This window comes from Sus scrofa, chromosome 10 (assembly GCF_054392235.1).
Source record: "Sus scrofa isolate SSC_HxYL_T2T_F1_AM1 chromosome 10, Sscrofa_HxYL_maternal_Yorkshire_Landrace_v2.0, whole genome shotgun sequence".
Taxonomy (NCBI): Eukaryota; Metazoa; Chordata; class Mammalia; order Artiodactyla; family Suidae; genus Sus; species Sus scrofa.
This window is the reverse complement of record NC_139392.1, coordinates 77,099,947-77,119,420: the sequence shown is the minus strand read 5'-3', so window position 1 is coordinate 77,119,420 and position 19,474 is coordinate 77,099,947. Positions and strand designations below refer to the sequence as shown.

At 42.5% G+C, this 19,474-nt stretch overlaps 1 protein-coding gene and 1 pseudogene across 6 annotated transcripts in view; both read right to left on the bottom strand.

Annotated features, from left to right (window-relative positions):
• The window catches only part of PRTFDC1 (phosphoribosyl transferase domain containing 1), a 107,895-nt gene that overhangs the window by 11,473 nt on the left and 76,948 nt on the right, over positions 1-19,474 (bottom strand). For 4 of the 6 annotated variants that reach the window (XM_084978780.1, NM_001445122.1, NM_001445123.1 and 1 more), the window contains 1 exon segment: positions 8,293-8,358. In XM_084978780.1, coding sequence (XP_084834906.1) covers positions 8,293-8,358 — 66 coding nt within the window. 6 annotated transcript variants of the gene reach the window in all.
• On the bottom strand, positions 4,697-6,188 carry LOC146399531 (ATP synthase peripheral stalk subunit OSCP, mitochondrial pseudogene; annotated as a pseudogene).

The window sequence follows — 19,474 nt, the reverse complement described above, 5'->3', positions numbered from 1 at the left end:
GTAATAAGTTTAGTCAGCGTTCACTACCTCATGTCGATATGATTAAAAGAAAAAAATTTTCCTTGTGATGAGAACTCTGAGGATTTACTCTTTTAATAACTCATACATATATATATGTCACTCAGGAGCGTTAACTGTATTTATCGTGTTGTATATTACATCCTTAGTACTTATTTGTCTTATAACTGGAAGTTTGTATATTTTGACCAGCTTCCTCTCATTCCCCAGCCTCCCACTCCCTGCCTCTGGTAACCACACATTTGATATCTTCTTTTATGAGTTTGGTTTTGTTTTTAGATTCCACTTATAGATGAGAGCATACAGGATTTGTTTTTCTCTGACTTATTTCACTTAGCATAATGCCTTCAAGGTCCATCCATGTTGTTGAAAATGGCTGGATTTCCTTGCTTTTTTAATTTTATTTATTTATTTTTATTTTTTTTGCTATTTCTTTGGGCCGCTTCTGCGGCATATGGAGGTTCCTAGGCTAGGGGTCGAATCGGAGCTGTAGCCTCCGACCTACACCAGAGCCACAGCAACGCACGATCCGAGCCGCGTCTGCAACCTACACCACAGCTCACGGCAACGCCAGATCGTTAACCTACTGAGCAAGGGCAGAGATTGAACCCGCAACCTCATGGTTCCTAGTCAGATTCGTTAACCACTGCGCCACGACGGGAACTCCTCCTTGCTTTTTTTAAATGGCTGAATAAAATTCCATCATACGTTTACCACACCTCTGTATGTGACAATAATTTCTTCTTCTTCTTTTTTTTTTTTTTTGTCTTTTCTAGGGCCACATCTGTGGCATATGGAGGTTCCCAGGCTAGGGATCAAATTGGAGCTATAGCTGCCAGCCTACACCACAGCCACAGCAACGTGGGATCTGAGTCACATCTGCGACCTACACCACAGCTCATGGCAACGCCAGATCCTTAACCCACTGAGCAAGGCCAGGGATCGAACCCACAACCTCATGGTTCCTAGTTGGATTAGTTAACCACTGAGCCACGACGGTAACTCCCTGATTTCTTAATATCATATAAACCTGGCACATGTTTAAATTTCTTTAGCTGTCCTTCAAATGGCTTTTGTGGTAGCTGGTTAGTCCAATAGAAGACCAGGCACTAGATCTTTAATTCTCTTTTAATTTAGAATATTCCCCTCCCCTGTACTTCTATTAACAATTTTATGCACATCTATTTCCTCTACTATATGATAGATGAGAATTTAGTTCTTTTACTCTACCTCATTTCCTTTCTCCATCCCCCAATGTTATCTTGTTATGACTCTATCTTCTTGCACTTTTCCCACTAAAAAGTCAAGTAGTATAATATTTCCTTTTAGAACCTGTTTCCTTTTCTTGGAATTTCTAATTGTTTTTCATATCATCTTCCAGTGTCTTATACTGCAATAACCCTTCTTCTTCTTTTTTTTCTTGCTCTTTTTCAGGGCCACACTCGCAGCATGTAGAAGTTCCCAGGCTAGGAATCAGAGCTAGAGCTGCTGGCCTAAGCCATAGCCGCAGCAATGCCAGATCCAAGCCATGTCGTAGACCTACACCACAGCTCATGGCAACACCAGATCCTTAGCGAGGCCAGGGATTGAACCCGAAAGCCTCATGGTTCCTAGTTGGATTCATTTCCATTTCCGCTGTGCCACAGCAGGAACTTTGGTCCTTTTGGAAGATTGGCTCTGCCACGCAAAACAAGAAGTAGCCTGAGTGGGGAGAAAGTGACTCCCCCAACTTCGGAAGCATTTTCAGAACTAAGAGAACTAATTTCTTTACACTTTAATGGACCAAGATTAGTTCTACAAGCTAAGAGACAAAGACTAACTCATCTTTATAGGATCAGCATGTAACCTGGAGACTGGTATGCAGTAGATGATCAAAAAAATTGTCTTGGAACAAATCAACAATTCCCACCTCCTTTCTTTCTCTAGTTCATTACACCTTTTTGTTTTCCCTCCTATGTCCGTGGCAAGCAGAAATTCCTATACCAGGGATGGAACCCTCGCTAGAGCAGTGGCAACGCTAAATCCTTAACCTGCTAGACCACCAGGGAACTCGTCTAGTTCATGAAACTTTTTGACAGATCCCCTCCATTTTTTTGCTTAATGATGTGCAATGCCTCCTTGACTGAGCCATCATTAATGTCTATTGCTTTTAATTTTTTTTTTCTTTTTAGGGTCTCACCTGTAGCATATGGAAGTTCCTGGGCTAGGGGTTAATTAGAGCTGCAGCTGCAGGCCTATGCCACCACCATGGCAACAGTGGATCTGAGCCGCATCTGTGCTGCAGCTTGCGGCAATGCCAGATCTTTAACTCACTGAGTGGGGCGAGGGATCAAACATGAACACTATATCAGGCTCTTAATCCGATGGGCCACAACGAGAACTCCTACTACTTTTAATTTTGCATTAAGACATCTTCTAAAATTCCCATGTTTTTTGAGTGAGCAACCTTGGGAATTTTTACAGAACACTGTGCCTCCTTAAACACTTCCAATCTGATAACTCCCATCACTGAGTCTGAGATGTTTGCCAGTTACTGTCTTAGTCATCTCATCACACCTAGCTCATTTCCTCCCAGAAAGCCAGTAAAACCTGCAGCCTGGGGGCCGCAGGCAAAAATTCTATGGGGAATCCAGTCCTTTCTTTGCTAGTGTATGATCCTGATTGAAACTAGTCCCACTGAGTTTCCTAAAGGGGGCAACAAAAAGGAAGAAAGAGAAGGAAAAAAAGGAAAGAGTTATGCCAGTATAAATGGTTTTCTTAAATAGGTTATTCCTCCTTTTAGTCTTTGAAAATGCAAAACGATCAGCACACCACAGTTAAATCTGCCGCAATGTATTCTTGCGGCAGCGGTCACACCAAAGAAAGGGGTGGCAGGAGGGGTGATGAGTGGGTTGTGGATGCTGAACGTGAGTGGGAGTGTGAATATAAACCCCACGGAGAAAGGCATGCAGCTCAGCCTTGCACTGTATGTGATAATTCACAAAATTGCCAGAATCATCAGTCGGTGGGCATTTCCGTTATTGTCCTCAGCCTAGTCAGAAGCAATGAAAAGGAATGATTTAAACAGTTAAGGCAGCCAAGGAGGAAATTTTGGCAGGTTCTGATGCTTCACTCTGGCATCTGATTATAAACTTATTCGGGGTGGGGGGATGGCATGTCTCCTGGAATCTTGCACTTAACCTGTGCATCTGTGTTTTTCCGTTGCCTGATTTGGAACTGTTTCCATGCCTGTAGTTTTATGCCACCTTTTCAGAGATTTCTCTTGAACATGAATAAAATCTTCTTGCTTTAATGGATGCACACATTTTATGAAGGGCCAGGATTAAATCAACTTTGAAAAAAAATCAGCCAGCGAGCGTTGTGCAGACAGCTCAAACACAGCGAATGAAACGCCTTTAACTAACACTGCGAACTGAAGGGGCCACTTAACTGAATCCTTGAGAACTCCCTTTATTCAACAGCCGTGACCTATTTAGAACCATGACTCAGCCAGCCTTTCTTGGGAGCTTCTTTTTGGTTTAAATAAAAAGAAAGAAGGAAAGAATGAAGGAAGGCAGGGAGGAAGAAAGGAAAGAAAAAGAAAAGAAGGAAAGAAAGAAAGAAAGAAAGAAAGAAAGAAAGAAAGAAAGAAAGAAAGAAAGAAAGAAAGAAAGAAAGAAAAAGAAAGGAAGAAAGAAAGAAGGAAGGAAAGAAGGGAAGAAAGAAAGAGAAAGAGGAAGGGAAGGAAAGAAAGAAAAGTTAATAAAAGAAGCCAAGACACGGAAAGGAGCACGGGGGCTGTGTAGTGTCTCCCTTTCCTGAATATTTTAGCTTGCACATCTTTAGGGAACTTAAGAAGTTACCTAGTAGTTATGGGGCTTATAATGGAAAATTATATAGGTGATTTCTCCATGTTTTTAAAAGTTCTTTTATAGACAAATTTGATCTTAAAAAATCCTTCTAATTCTCCTTCCTTCATGAATCATTGGCACTTCAAACCCAACAGGTCCCAAATGACCTCATCAGTCCTTTCCATCCCACCTCCATTTACCAAAAATCTCTGTTTCCTCCTAATTTCCTAAATCTGTTATTGTTCCTGTACTCATTTTTACTCCCTCTCTTTAAAAAAAATTTTTTTTTCTTCTACTAAGTCTGACAACCATAATTGACAGGCTTCTGAAAGGTTTTCGGAAGGCAAGTTATGTGAGCCCATTTATATTTTAGAAGACGGAGAGTGGTTTCACTCGAGACCAGTCTTCTCCAATTTTAATGTGCATAGGAAGCGTCTGGGGAATCTTGTTATAACGAAGATTTAATTCAGTAGATCTGGGATGGGGTCTGAGATACCTCCTTTTTTGTCTCTTTAGGGCCACACCCATGGCATATGGAAGTTCCCAGGATAGGCGTTGAATCAGAGCTGTAGCTGCTGGCCTACGTCACAGTACCAGCAACCTGAGATCTGAGGTGCATCTGCAAACTACATCACAGCTCATGGCAATGCCACATCTTCAGCCCACTGAGCGAGGCCATGTCCGTATCCTCATGGATACTAGCTAGGTTTGCTACCACTGAGCCATGACAGGAATTCCCTACCTCATTTTTTTTGTTTTTTTTTTGCTGCACCCTCGGTATACAGAAACTCCTAGACCAGTTATCGAACCCCCACACTGCAGTGACAGTGCCAGATCCTTAACCACTAGGCCACCAGAAAACTCCTGAGATACTGCATTTCTTTTTCATCTTCTTTCCTCCTTCTTTTTTTTTCTTCTGTTCAGGAAGCATTCTTATTGCTCCAAGTTAAATAATTTTCATGGACAGAGAATCAACACATTTATAAAATTTTCTGCATTGCCTTGCTCAGCTTCCAAATCTTGTGTTTTACAGACATACCCACGTATTTCTCTCCAGTAGGGACCATCATCCCACCCATGACTGATGGATCAATCTTAATTTCAATTTCAAGCCTTGGTCTTTACTTAGGAAGCTCTTCAGGACCATTTTTAATTTGGTAAGAGTGGCTTCATCTAAAGGAGATGCAGTGGTAACTGTGCAAGGTACTTCTCCACGGTGGACACTTACGGTAGGAAAGGCAGGCATGACTCCAGGGGTGTTGCTCATGTGACCGTTTTCAGCAAGCAAATTGGTTGTGTTGGATGTGAGGGGAGAAAACCTCTCTTCTGCAGCTATGCTGCTTAAGCTTTTCACTTTGATGGAATGCTTTACCAAGGATTCATAACACAAGAAGCCATTTGGGGTTCCTTCAAGATTTGTGCTACTCTCAACAATTCCTTTTCTACTTGCTCCGGTTTATTCTGTTCAGATGCAGCATAATAAAGAGCAGTGGCATAGCAACCTTTAATACCATACAGCTGAACAGGTGGCCTCACAAGCTTGGCAAATGGCCTGACCACAGATGTACTGAAGCATTGCACCCCTGTTCTCTCACTTGCAGGAGAGCCTGGGCACTGCTGGGGTGGCCGTCTTCTCCTGGTGGCTTCAGGTCTGCATTTCTAATAAGCCTCTGGATGGTGCTGACTTTGTTGGTTCCTAGACCAAAGGTCAAATCTGGCCTGCTGTCTGTTTTTGTCAATAAAGTTTTATTGAAACACAGCCATGCCCATTTGTTTCCATCTATCTCTGGCAGCTTGCTGCTTCCATGCTATGAAGGTAGAGCTAGGGAGCTGCCGCAGAAGGCTGTATGGGCCACAAGACCCCCAAATATTTACCATCTGGCTCTTACTTAGAAAGTTTATCTGATGCCTGCCTATACCACACTTTGAGTAGCAAGGCCTAGACCTGGATGGTGACCACGGAGATGGAGAGACATGGGCAGATTCAAGATGTATTTGGGAGCTCAGAGTGTGCTCTACCCTGGCTTATTAAGCATTGTCTTCTGATGGGAGCCTAGGCACCCTGAACTGCAGACTCTTAAATTGTCAAGACGGTTGAGAAATTGGCCAATCACTGTTGACTCACTATTGAATCACTGTTACCCAAGAAGCCGAAGGGGGTTCTACCTGGCACGAGTTTCAATGTACACAGAAATGCATGTATGCACACACAGAGGGTGTGGAAAGGTACCACCCTGGTAACCTGGAAGAATCATTTGTTGTCCTAGCAAAAAATTGAAGTGGATTCCTCCTCGGATTTACCGCTGGCTGGTTGTCCACCTCTCCTGCCTGAATTCCCATGATCTCCACTTTCTCATGGTGTGTGTGTACAGATGTCTTTGTAGCAATTGTAGGAGAGAAGACTGAGACATATCCTTGTCACCCCTTCTGCTCACTCCACTCCCAATAAGAAACAACCCTCTCAGAGTTCCTGTCATGGCGCAGTGGTTAATGAATCCAAGTAGGAACCATGAGGTTGTGGGTTCAATCCCTGGCCTTGCTCAGTGGGTTAAGAATCTGGCATTGCCATGAGCTGTGGTGTGGGTCGCAGACATGGCTCGGATCCCGAGTTGCTGTGGCTCTGGTGTAGGCCAGAGGCTACAGCTCCGATTTGACCCCTAGCCTGGGAAACTCCATATGCTGCGGGAGCGGCCCAAGAAATGGCAAAAAGACAAAAAAAAAAAAAAAAAAAAAAGAAAGAAAAGAAAAGAAAAGAAAAGAAAACAACCCTCTCCTCAGATCTCCTCTCTCTTTTTATTATAACCATTATCCTCTCTCGCTTTTTTTTTGGCTGAGCCCACATTCATTCAGAGGTTCCCAGGCCAGGGATCAAATCTCTACCAGAGCTATAACTGGAGCCACAGCAGTGACATGCCAGATTCTTAACCCGCTGAGCCACAAGGGAACACCTATCCTCTCTGTCTCTTAAAGGAAAGGAATAACCAGTGCTCACCTAAGAGGGAAAATCACTTTTTTTTTTTTTGTCTTTTTTTTTTGCTATTTCTTTGGGCCGCTCCCGCGGCATATGGAGGTTCCCAGGCTAGGGGTTGAATCTGAGCTGTAGCCACTGGCCTACACCAGAGCCACAGCAACTCGGGATCCGAGCCATGTCTGCGACCCACACCAGTACTAAAGTACTAAAATGACTTATCAGTGAAAGATCATTCCAGGCTTGCTAAATTTATGAATTTCTGGAAATTGCTTTGAGTGTTCTTTCTTTTGAGGATGTTATTTTATGCACGGATGCGGTAACATCCAAAGGTGGCCTAGCGATACATACATGAACATCAACAAGTTAATTCCAATTTCCGGGGGACACGATTTCCTGCTAGATAGCAATTTAACACTTGGATGCTATGCTCTCTTCAGAGCAGAGGGAAATGAGCTGCTTTGGAGTTAGTCGTTTCGGCTCTGCAGCGTTCCTAATGTTATTCTACATATTTTTATTAAATGTGGCTGCTCTTCCTTTCCCCATGTGGGCATTACACAACAATAACAACCGCAAATTTGCGAGATTAAGCGTGTGTAATAGACTGATCCGTTTTCCTTAGAAAGCTGAAGCTGTTCAGGGATCATGAAGACAAGATACGTCAGCAGAGCTGAACCAAAACAAATTCTGCTTTTGTTCACAGCCAAACCTGCATTTCAGGTCACATTTCCACAAAGACCTTCTGCTTGATGAGACAACGCATGGATTTATGTCAAAATCCAAACAGTTTTTCACTTAAGTATCAAGCACTGGCAGGTCTGGGACTCTGAGTTAATGTGTCTGTCTCAGAATCTCATGGGCTACATTCTTCTTAATGGGGGGAGAAAAGGCCAAATGCTGAAAATGAAAAAAAGTTTCCAGCAATCCTTTTTCACTTCCCTGCCCAAATTTTAAACATTTCAACAATCCTGTTTAAGTGTCTTACTGGCCAGCAGAAAATTGGCACAACACTGTAAATCAACTATCCTTTAATTTAAAAAATGATATTAGAAAAAATGTCTGAAGTGCTGAGGTGCTGAGGCATAGGTGAGAGAAGAAAAGCAGACAAGTAATGGGAAAAGCTTCTCTTTCAGGAGGTAGCTGAAAACGCGAAAAGGAAAGAGAAGAGAGAGAGGGAAAAAAAGAGAGAGAAGGAGAAGAAGGAATGCTGGAGTTTTGTAACTTGAGGCTGCCTGAAGAAGACTGGAAGGAAGCTTGGAGAGGAAAGATTTGGTTCGCATCAGGTCCTGGAAGCGTTATAAAAGGAGTGTTTTCCAAAAGGAGAAATCCTTCAAAGAATTCACACATCCATTTGCATGAATTAGCAAAGCCAGAGAGTGTCTGCCTGGACCTCGGGGCTGACCTGAAGTCAAGGTCACTGATTTCCCTACCACATCCGTGCCTGGGCGCCTACTGGGCAGAGTTACATCGACAAACCTTTCCAGCCAGTGTTGAAAGATCTTCGCCTCCAATTATCTGCATCTCGTCCATGGACTGGTCGTTCTAAAAGAAAAAGGGGAGGCGATGTTTTTACTGTACAAGAAAACCTTTAAAGCACATTTCCCCATCTGCCCAGCCAGTGGCTAGATTGCGCCTTACAAATATAGCACAAATAGCTGCTACAGATTCATGGTTGCCTATGGTTACCAAGAGCCACTCTCCTGCCGATGTGCTTGACACAAAGCATGCTAATGGCTGGCGGGTGAGCCGGCGTGCAGAGGGGATGAAAGGAGTGGAGAGAGGACAAGCAAACCTAATTTTGGAACAAAAAAAACCTATGGAAGGTGCCTGAACCTATTCTGAGGCAGATGGAACCGGAGAAGACAGTCAGGTTCCCGGACTTCCCTAGGGTGGAAGGGGCTACAGGAGCCCTGGGAGGGGCCTCACATTTGACAGCTGTGCCAATGAGCCCCATTTACGGCCCTACAGTGGGGAACAATTAGACTGTGGTTCCCAGAGAGGTGAGAGACTGCCTCTGCTCCCAACCAGAACTGATCCAATCCCTCATGGGTGGCGTGGGCAATTCGAACAGCCCACAGATGGAGAACTATCACACTCAGACCTTCAGACACAGGTGAGGGAGCCACAGGAACTTTCTACACTTCCAGGACTAAGAGACCCAGAACCATGTTTAGGAGACTTTTCACCATACCTTGTAATAACCTATAATGGAAAAGAATCTGTAAAAGAATATATGTATGTATATATAACTGAATTACTTTGTCATACATCAGAAACTAACAGTGCTATAAATCAACTATACTTCAATTTAAAAAAAAAGAAGAGGAGTTCCTGATGTGGCTCAGCGTGCTAAGAAGCTGACCTAGCATCCGTGAAGATGTGGGTTCTATCCCTGGCCTCACTCAGTGGGTTAAGGATCAGCATTGCCGAAAGCTGTGGCACAGGTCACAGATGTGGCTCAGACCTGGTGTTGCTGTGGCTGTGGTGTAGGCTGGCAGCTGCAGCTCTGATTCGACCCCTAGCCTGGGAACTTCCATATGTTGTGGGTGCAGCCCTTAGGGAAAAAAAAAAAAAAAGATGATTTTTCACTCAAATTCTATCAAGGGTTCTTAGCATTCTTTTTCAAACTGTTTATACATGGGACATCATCCTGTCCTAATTAAGCCACACACACACACACACACACACACACACACACACACACACACACACAACAAAACATGGACTGTTCCTTAGTGAATATCCCATGGGGGCAGAACAGGAAATGGAGAGCAGGCCATTTGTTTTCTGGCCTCACTGCAGAGATGTATTTAAAGGAACTGAAGCAGATATCCTTACAGGTAATCGGTTTCATGACCAAGCAAGACTGCCGTGATGTTGCAGTCCCTTCACCTAAACAATAACCTAAGTGAGAAGATACCAAAAGAGGGACCAAATGTGCTATATGCTGAACCAGGAAACACCTTCACTCACTGCTGTGGACAGCTGTTGCTTCAGCCAGTTCAGTGCTTTTCTCTCTTATTCTGGAAAGAAGCCCTTGCCACTTTCCAGGGGGAGTTTGCTTCATATGGATCCGTTGGGGGGTGGGGGAGGTGTTACCTTTGTAAGTAGCTATGCTTGAAGCTATAACCAGCCTTGAACTTTCCAGCTATTTAAGCCAATTCGTTCCCTTGCAGGAAGAGTTTTCTTGGGTTGGTTTGAATTGGATTCTGTCACTTGCAACTAAGAGTCTATTTAGACCTCCAGTTACTTGGTCATAGCATTAGTCATCTGGGAAGGGGAAAAAAAAGCCAAACAATCAATATAATAGTTTTACCAATGAAGCAGCTTTTTTTTTTTTTTTTTTTTTTAAATCTTACTCCTCAAGAGGAAAAAAAACCCCAAAGACCTTGAAATGTTTTTTGTTTTGTGGTTTTTTTTTTTTGTCTTTTTGCCTTTTCTAGGACCGCTCCCACGGCATATGGAGGTTCCCAGGCCAGGGTCTAATCAGAGCTGTAGCTGCCAGCCTACACCACAGCCACAGCAAGGTGGGATCCTTAACCCACTGAGCGAGGCCAGGGATCGAACCTGCAACCTCATGGTTCCTAGTCAGGTTCGTTAACCATTGCGCCACGATGGGAACTCCAACCTTGGAATGTCTTTACTTCCACTTTGAAAGCATTCATTCCTTACTGCAAAGGAGTGGAGACATTGCTTGAAAGTGGCCCATAAATTAGATAAAACTAATAGTTTTCTTCTATGGAAACTGATCTCAAAAGGGTGAAAAATCAAAGACTATCCAGAATTCACTGATCTTCTGCTGTTTTTGTACAGGCACATATAATATATTCACAGGCAGTCATGTCCGTAGGTTAAGAACTTGTCAAAAATGCCAAAGGAGAAAATTTTCTTGTCACTTGTAGAGGTGCTGTGATAGAGGAGTTAATACAGGGAGAATTTCTGCGTATCAGACTGAAATACGGTAATAGCAGCAGGAAAAATAAATTTTCAGTGCCTCCAGAGGACCAAGGTATGCAGAATTGGATGCAATGACTAAACTACAAAGTTTAATGTAACAAGTGAGAGTTGTACTCTGCCAGATGAAAGTCAATTTCACCATAATTCTACTATTATCATCTCCATTCTATTGATCAAAAATAAAAAAATACTACATCAGAAAATTGAACACTATGCTCTGAGTTCTACATTCAGTGTATTTTCAACCAAGTCTTATTTCAGAAGGTATTACCTAGTCCAAGCTTATAACATGTTTTTAATATTAGTTTTGCTCTTAATTCATCTGGAACTTATATCTTCCAAGTGTATACATAGTCAGTTGTCCTAATACCATTTATTGAATTGTTTATTTTTTCCCTACTGGTTTGAAATGTCACGTTTATCACAGCCTTCATTCTCATACATGAGAGATAATTTCTATATACTTCTGTTTAATTAACCTAAAGTGTCTATTTTGGCATCCCAACCATACCATTACATTATTACAGCTTTTTGGTATGTTTCAATATCTGGCAGAGCAAGTCCCACCTTTTTCTGATAAAAAAATTGTCTTGACTACTTTTGTCATTTATTCTCCTCTCTGGTGGGTTGTTACGAAGATCGCATGAATGAACAGACACAGAACATTTAGAACAGAGCCTGACATGTGGTAAGCACTCAGTAGATGTCAGCTATGACTAATTTCCCTTCCCTCCTTTCCTTTCCTTCCCTTCCTCCTTCTCTTTTCTTTTTCCTTTCCTTTCCCTCCCTCCCTTTCTCCCTCCTTCCACAGTCTTCCCTGACACACGGAAGTCTGGAGCGCCCCTGGTTTAATGACTCCAGAAAATATGTGTTTTCTCTTGCTGGGCTGGAGAAGGGCACTTAGAGGTACAACTTCTCCATCCACATGCTTCCCATCGCCCTGTTGGGTCCAGCCCATTCCTCCCTTACTCTGCCTTCTAAGAACCTGGTGACTAACTTCTGAGCCCTTCAGGAATCCTGTGGTATGAAGACTCCTCTCTTCTCGTTGAAACTTCCCTCCACAGACATTTATATTTTCACCTTCTCTATTTTGCTGAGTCAATGCCCTTCCTTAAGCAGTTCTGCCGCCTAAAAAACACTGAGATCTCTTGCCCACTGAGGGTTTTCCCCCTCTCCTCTTGTTTTTGACAGTATATTATACTCAGGAAAGAATGGAGTTAATTGATGCATTCAATTCACTATGTCTAACCATGGCATTTTTCAAGTGGTTCAAAAACATGCTTATATTCCTAGGGTTGATGTATTCTTTTTTTACATCATTGGTTTTGATTTCATAATATTTTATTTGGGATTGTTCGTCTGGTTTTCTTAAGTAACACTAATTTATAATTTTCCTTTCTTTTGGTACATTTGTGGATTTTTTTTTACAGTTGTAAAAGTGTTATTTATTAAGTATGTATAATGTGTTTCATTAGCCACATCAAAAAAGGAGCAACAAGTGGAATGACAAATGTCAGTTTCAAGGACTCAGAATAATTTTGTAAACTTTATTTCACCATATCTGCAATATCTTCAAAGTGATACAAAAACACTGTTGAAATTCACGGGTACTGCAAAGACCACTGTGATTAGCTGCCTACAGGTATACTTGAAGAAAATGCTTAGCTGCGAAAATAAAGATGCAATTTTCCCTCATCTATATTTACAGGCCCCAATGGTCTGCAGAACTCAGATTTTTGTCAAGATTTGCCAGTAAAAGCGACCTTCCCTGAAATTAAAAAAAAAAAAAAAAAAAAAATCCCCCAAATCTCAGGCCAAATCAACCTAAATTCCTGGAGGCCATTTATTTTGCCCTGGTTACCCCAGTTCCAAGAACTCTCCAAGTAATATCATGGTCTTTCCCAAAGCACTTTTTGTTTCTCTCTCCCTATTCACCAAGACAGACTGCCAACTGTGGCTCACTGGGTGCAGTCAACATCTGCGGGGGAGAGGATCTGGCAAAGAAAAGGGTAAATTATAACCTGCCAAGGGTGACTTTTACACTTTTCACTATCCTTTAGCCTCAGGGTGATAACAACAATTATACAGATTTAGGCAGAATAATATGATGAATAATCCCCCGAAATAAGGACAGCATTGAACAAGCCAGAAAAAAAAAAAAAAAAAAAAAAATCCAAGCTTTTCAAAGGCTTCATAATATGCACAAATTAGGATCTTAACCTCTAATTGGTGCAGTATTTTCTCTCAAAGTCCTGAAGGGTGTTCTGATTGGCTCCCAAATAGCCACTGCAAACCAATGGGAATGGAAATTTTAGAAACATCTAGAAACTAGAAAAACCTCTTCCTCAAATTGCACTCTTCATTTGTGGATTTTTTAAAAAATACAACCTCATATAACGGGTTGGGTGGTTCTTTGTCTATGAATGAATTTATCTATTTTGCTAAGGTTCAGTAATGCTCAGAATAGGTATTGCTTAATTCCTCAATTTACAAAAGAGGTACCAGAGGCACTAAGGATTTGAGTAACTTGCCCCAAGAGGTACTACTAGCAAGTAAGGAATCCAGTTCAATTCTAGAATTGCCTGGCTTGACACTATTCTTGTGTTAACTGTCTCCAACCCCCTACAACATTCCTAGAAGTAGAAGTAATAGCACATCTTCGGGAGTAATATGGAGAAGAACTGGATCCTGGTTGTACTAATGAAATAAAATACGTAAGGTGAAATGGCTAGGAGAAATACAGGTAGCGGTTGTGTGCATTTATTTATTTATTTATTTTAAGATTTTTCTCCTCAGCTTTATTTGGATTTATTTAAATAGCAAAGGAAATCTCTGACATTTAGTCCAGGCATCCTCAGAAAGATATATATTGAAAATTACTAGCTTCGGTGACCTGATCTCCAGGTACAAAAAAGAGCCCAGCAGGTGTGGTGACAGGCTCCTGCAACAGAATCTGTTTAGATAATGTTCAGAAAAAAACATAACCAAGGAAAAATAAATACCCTGAATCCCTGCCCTCTTGAGAACTGGAAGGGGGAAAGTAAGGAAAGCAAATAAAACAACCATTCTTTCAGCCATTCATTTCCAAAATCAGAGTGACTTGGCTTCTCAGCAAAGGCCTCCTCAACATTTTCAGCCTCCGCGGATGCCTCAACTTTGCTTTTTTCCCTCCCCTTTCAGCCTAATCCTTCCTCTCAGCTATTCTCCTGCACTCAGTAATGTCATCGATACTATACCAAATGGATAGAAAGGCAAACTCCAAACCCAAATGGTTCACTATAAGAAGTTTTGATGATCAAACTAGAGAGCTTCTAATTAAAACGTGGCAAACTGTTGGAAAAAAAAAATTAAACTTCAATATTTGATACCAAGGTCAGCTAACAAGGACAGGTGAGTCAGTTCCAGGGTGCCTTTTCAACCAGTGGTTGATGTAGGACATGACTCTTCACTGGCTGCCTGAGTCCATTAAGCTGCCTGGGGTCAAAGTGAAAGTCATAGGGCAGTCGGAGCTGGTGGCTTTTGTGCCTGTCACGGGCTTCACCCAGAGCAACTCCACTTAACCTCTGTTACATTAATTGGATTCAAAGTAAGTTGGTAGGGGCCAAAAAGTTTGAAAACACTCATGTCAATATTTTCTTCCTTTGGAATGGACTTGCCTCCTTTTTGGTTCATGTTTCTAAGATCATTTTTTGTTGAGAAACTCCTTCCTTCTTACAACCTGTGTGAGTTGTTGTAAGAAAGGATAGTGTAGAGACTGGTGAGCAGGTAGCTGCTGACTCCAATTCCTCTCTGGGACCAGACTGCCTGTGTTCCAGTCTCATCCCCACCTTGTGTTTGTCATTTTGACCTTAAGGAGGCTACTTGACGTCTCAGTGCTCCAGTTTCCCTGTTCATAAAAAGAGTATGTGAATAGTTCCTACCTCCTAGGATGACTGGGTAGGCTAAGTGGATTAATATGAACATAGCACTTAGAAAAGCATCTGGCATGTAAGAAGCAGTTCCTAAAGTAAGCCTTGTCTTCTCATCTACTAAGAAACTTGCACATCTAGGAGTTCCTGTCACGGCGCAGTGGAAATGAATCCCACTAGGAACCAGGTGTTTGCGGGTTCCATCCCTGGCCTCACTCAGTGAGCTATGGTGTAGGTCACAGATGCGGCTTGGATCCCACATTGCTGTGGCTGTGGTGTAGGTTGGCAGCTGTAGCTCAGATTAGACCCCTAGCCTGGGAACCTCCATATGCCGCAGGTGCAGCCCTAAAAAGAAAACAAACAAACAAACAAGAAACTTGCACATCTACCTGAGTTTCCTAACATTGACTTCGTGATGATTCCTTGTTCAGTTCATTAAGTACATGCTTGATATGAGTCCCTTGCGCTCTCAGGTTAGGATTTCTGAGGCTGACAGCCCCCCATGAGGCGTGTGGTTAAGGAGGACTCATGTCCTTCCATTGCTGCCTTGTATCATGGCTAAAGTCTTGGTGAAAAACAAGCTCAGTTGTGCTCCTTTGGGGTTTCTCGGTGACCCCCCAAGTTCCCGCAATATAGTGTCTGAATATTTAAAGTGGACCATTTTGTGGGTATAATCAACATTATTCCAGTCTGCTCTTTTCATCTTTCTCCTCAATGGACAGAAGGCGCCTGGAGATCATGCTCAGACCCACCTTTGTCCTTAGTTGGCACTATTTAGTAGTCAGTAAAGCAAAGATTTAACCTTGAAATTGCTTTACAAGATTGTGGCAGATCTGTGGTAGAACTCGAGAGTAGACGGCTGGGTTCCTGGTAGGTTTCCATGGCTTAGCTGCATTTTCTTGGGGATCATGAACTACCCCAATTCCACCATCTTCAGGTCATTTAAAACCGATTTATACTCTTTGTCGACAAAAGAACCTTGACTTAAATTTCATGCTAATTTACAGGAAAAGTCAATATTTGCACATTTGGATAAATACTATCTGTGACAAATTACGCATGACATACCACTCATCACTGCGCTACAGGAGACCCTGGAGTTCTTGGCGCACAACACCCTGCTTCATCCTCCATGTCTTGGCTCATGGTTGTTCTCCATCTTTCTTCACAGGAGTAATACTTCCTCTTTCTTCAAGACTCATTTTAGGCATCATTTCTTCTAGAAAGCTTTCCTGGAGTTCCTTGGACTTAGACTGTGTCTGATAACACTCTATGCATATCTGTGTGTCAACAGACCACATCCAGCTGGAAATTTTTTGTGAACGTAGCAATTGCCAATGGCATGAAAACTTCAACACAAACAGCTTTATTTCCATCCTAATTGCACCCCTAGTGGCTGGCACATTGTGGCATCCAGTGTGTGTTGACCTATAGTTGCAAGGGGCACAAATAATGCTGACTTGAGTAACTTGCAAGATGGGAGGAATGAAAAAATACAGACCTTCCTCCATGATGTCTGAGTAATTCCCACCCAAACTATGTTTCTTTATTCTTATTATTATCATTTTATCATCTCAGTTCCCAAAGAGCCTTCTCAATACTTTTCAAAACCTAAATGTCAAAACCCATGTGAATTCAGTACACAAAAAGTATGAAAATATAAATTATTAAGATATATTAGTATTTCATGATTAGTACAGGATACATCATTTAAAAGCCAAAACTAGCATTGTAACCACGAAACAAATATGTATATGTTAGTGTGTACAATGTAGCTCATGTGAAAGAACACCTACCTTTCCCATTTCCTGAATCTGGCGTGTGACTTTGCAAGCACGATGAGACTTTACTCAAGGGCCAATGGCTTTCTGTTTAATGACAATGATTTACTGCTCTATTGTGACTGGTATTCTACTCTACCCAGTTAGCTAAGAGTAACCCCCACCCAACACAACAAGGCTCTTTTCTTTATGACTAATAAAGTCATCTTGGGTCAGAAGGGACCATAATGATGAGAAGAAGCTATAGGCTGGTAGGAATAATGAAGGGTCATCAAGAAAAGGGAAAAAGGGAGGAGTTAAGAAGAAAATGGACCCTTACGTCAATGTAGTTATGAAAGACCCCAGGAAAGAGGAAACTGTTTAAAAACAGGTTCAATGACTTCACTTTATATGGACTCTGAAACCTTGAAACAGAATATCCTCTTGTTTTGAACCTCGGTATGGATTTGTTGTTTTGGTTTAAATTATTATTATTTTCTTTTTTTTTTAATGGCTGCATCCATGGCATATAGAAGTTTCTAGGCCAGGAATTCAATCTGAGTTGCAGCAACATTGGGTCCTTTAATCCACTATGCAGGGCTGGGGATCGAACCTGCACCTCTAGAGTCACTTGAGTCACTGCACTTGGATTCTTAACCCACTGCACCACAGCAGGAACACCTATGTTTTTAAATTATGCATCAGAAGGAAGAACAAGCTGAGCCCTTGACCCATCTCAATGATCCCAAAGGACTTCAGTAAAATCAGGTGTTTTCTAATGTGGATGACCACATCCTAGTGGTGACTATTTCTTAAAAGACTATTTTCTCCACAATTTTTTCCCCCTAAATAACCCATTGAAAATTTATAATTATTAGTTTTTAAAAAAGTAACCAAATGGAAAGAGTGGAGAAATCTTAAACCAGCTCTCACAAATCCATTTTAAGATTGCCAGGGGTTGGGATGGTGAACAGGAAGGGCCAAGGGAGAGAACTGGTGGCAGATCCTGGGCTGGGGAAACGTCTAGAACACACACTGGTTTTTGGCATCAGACTGGGTCTGCTTTTGTTCCCACTTAACTGTACTCTGGGTCCAAAAGGTTCTGCTTCCTCCTGTGACTTCTCACCTTAAAATATTTCTGACATTGCCCATGCCTCCAAAATGAAGTCTCATTTTGCCATGGCAGTGGGCAAGGCTATCTTTAGAGCCAGGCAAGAGAGGTCTTGCACATCACAAATACTTAGCTGATTTTTTCGTTTTGGTCTTAAAAGGAAGTTTTGGGGAGTTATCCTTGTGGCTCAGCAGAAACAAATCCGACTAGTATCCGTGAGGATGCAGGTTTGATCCCTGGCCTCGCTCAGTGAGTTGGGGATCTGGCGTTGTCATGAGCTGTGGTGTAGGCCGGCAGCTGCATTTTCAGTTCTGCCCCTAGCCTGGGAACTTCCATGTGCCTCGGGTGTGACCCTAAAAATCTTTAAAAAAAAAAAAAAGGAAGTTTTAGAGGAAGATTTTGAGAGAGTTTGAGCTAAGAGAAATTATGCAAGAGGGATATGTGTGCCGAACTGGGCTTTGCCCCCAGCCCCTCACAGGGCCACATTTGTGTGGGGAAGATACTAGTGGCCTTTCTTGGGAACCCAGACAAAAAGGGCTGGTGTATTTCCAAGCCGATTGCTCTAAATTACCCAAAGCAAGTGCCTTAGAGGCTGGACCCCGCAGATAACTGTGTTCCCTCCTGCCTCTCTGCTCAGGAGGGATGGTCTCAGAGGCATCTGAGTTAGAAAAGAGAGGCATGAAGACTCTAGCTGTCCAACTCCCTGGGGAGTTTAACCCGGCCAGTCCCACGCAGGGTTCAGGCAGGCTCAGTCACCACCTGGGAGCTGGTCCTGGCCCAGTTGGTGTCCTGCCCTGCCCAGCAGGCACACGGCTCTGCTCAGGCTTGCAGAGTGCAGGGATGAGCAGGGCTCCTGTAGCCTCCAGCTCCCCTAATCTGGCTAGAAACAGGAGCCTGGTCATGGACAAAACTGTAACGTTTCAAAACCTTAACTCTTTAGGCATATGGTATGTGAATCTGTTTGTTCCCTTGCCCTGGGGTCCATCCGTATTAGACTTTGAGAACCACGTGCTGGGTATTTATGAAGTGCAAGGCGCTAGGCCAGTCACATGACTTACATGAACCCTACCAAATTCCTAAGAGGTACGATCCAGCACTCGCACCCCTTGGTATTTATCCACGAAGCCAAACACTTATGTCCACACAAAAACTCACACCCAAATATTTATAGCAGTTTTGTTCACAAGTGCCAAAATCCTGGAGGCAACCAAGAGGTCCCTCGGTGCGTAAGTGGGTAAATAAACTGTGCAATGAAATATTATTCAGCACTAAAAAGAAATGAGCCGTCAAGCCATGAAAAGAAGCTTAAACGCACATTACTAAGTGAAAGAAGCCAATCTGACAAGGGTACATATTGTATGATTCCAACTTTCTGAAAATGGCAAAACCATGGAGAGAGTAAAGATTAATAGTTGCCAGGAGTTCAGGGGAGGGAGAGGAAGAGGCAGAGCACATTTTAAAGGTGATTTTTAGGGTCATGAAAATACTCTATGATACCATAATAATGGATACATATTATTCCTTTGTCCAGACCCATAGAATGAACAAGACCAAGAGTGAACCCAGTGGGAGCTACAGCCTTTGTGGGATGGTGCCAAATCAGAGGAGCTTCACCAGCTGTAGCAGACGTACCACTCTGGTGGGGGATGTTGATAGTGGGGGGAGGAGGAGGGTGTGTGGGGACATCGGCTATACCAGAACTCTCTGGACTTGCACCTGGATGTTGCTGTGAACCTGAAACTGCTCTAAAAAAATTAAGTCCATGAAAAAAAAATCTCATGGGACAAGAGGTAACTTAATAAAGTTTAAATACCTTTGCTAAGTAACTTTGTCCAAAGTCCCATAGCCAGAAAGTGGTGGAATTAAAAGCAGAACCTTTTGTCCTATCCCCAGGCCTCCATCTAACCCATTTGTCCTACAGC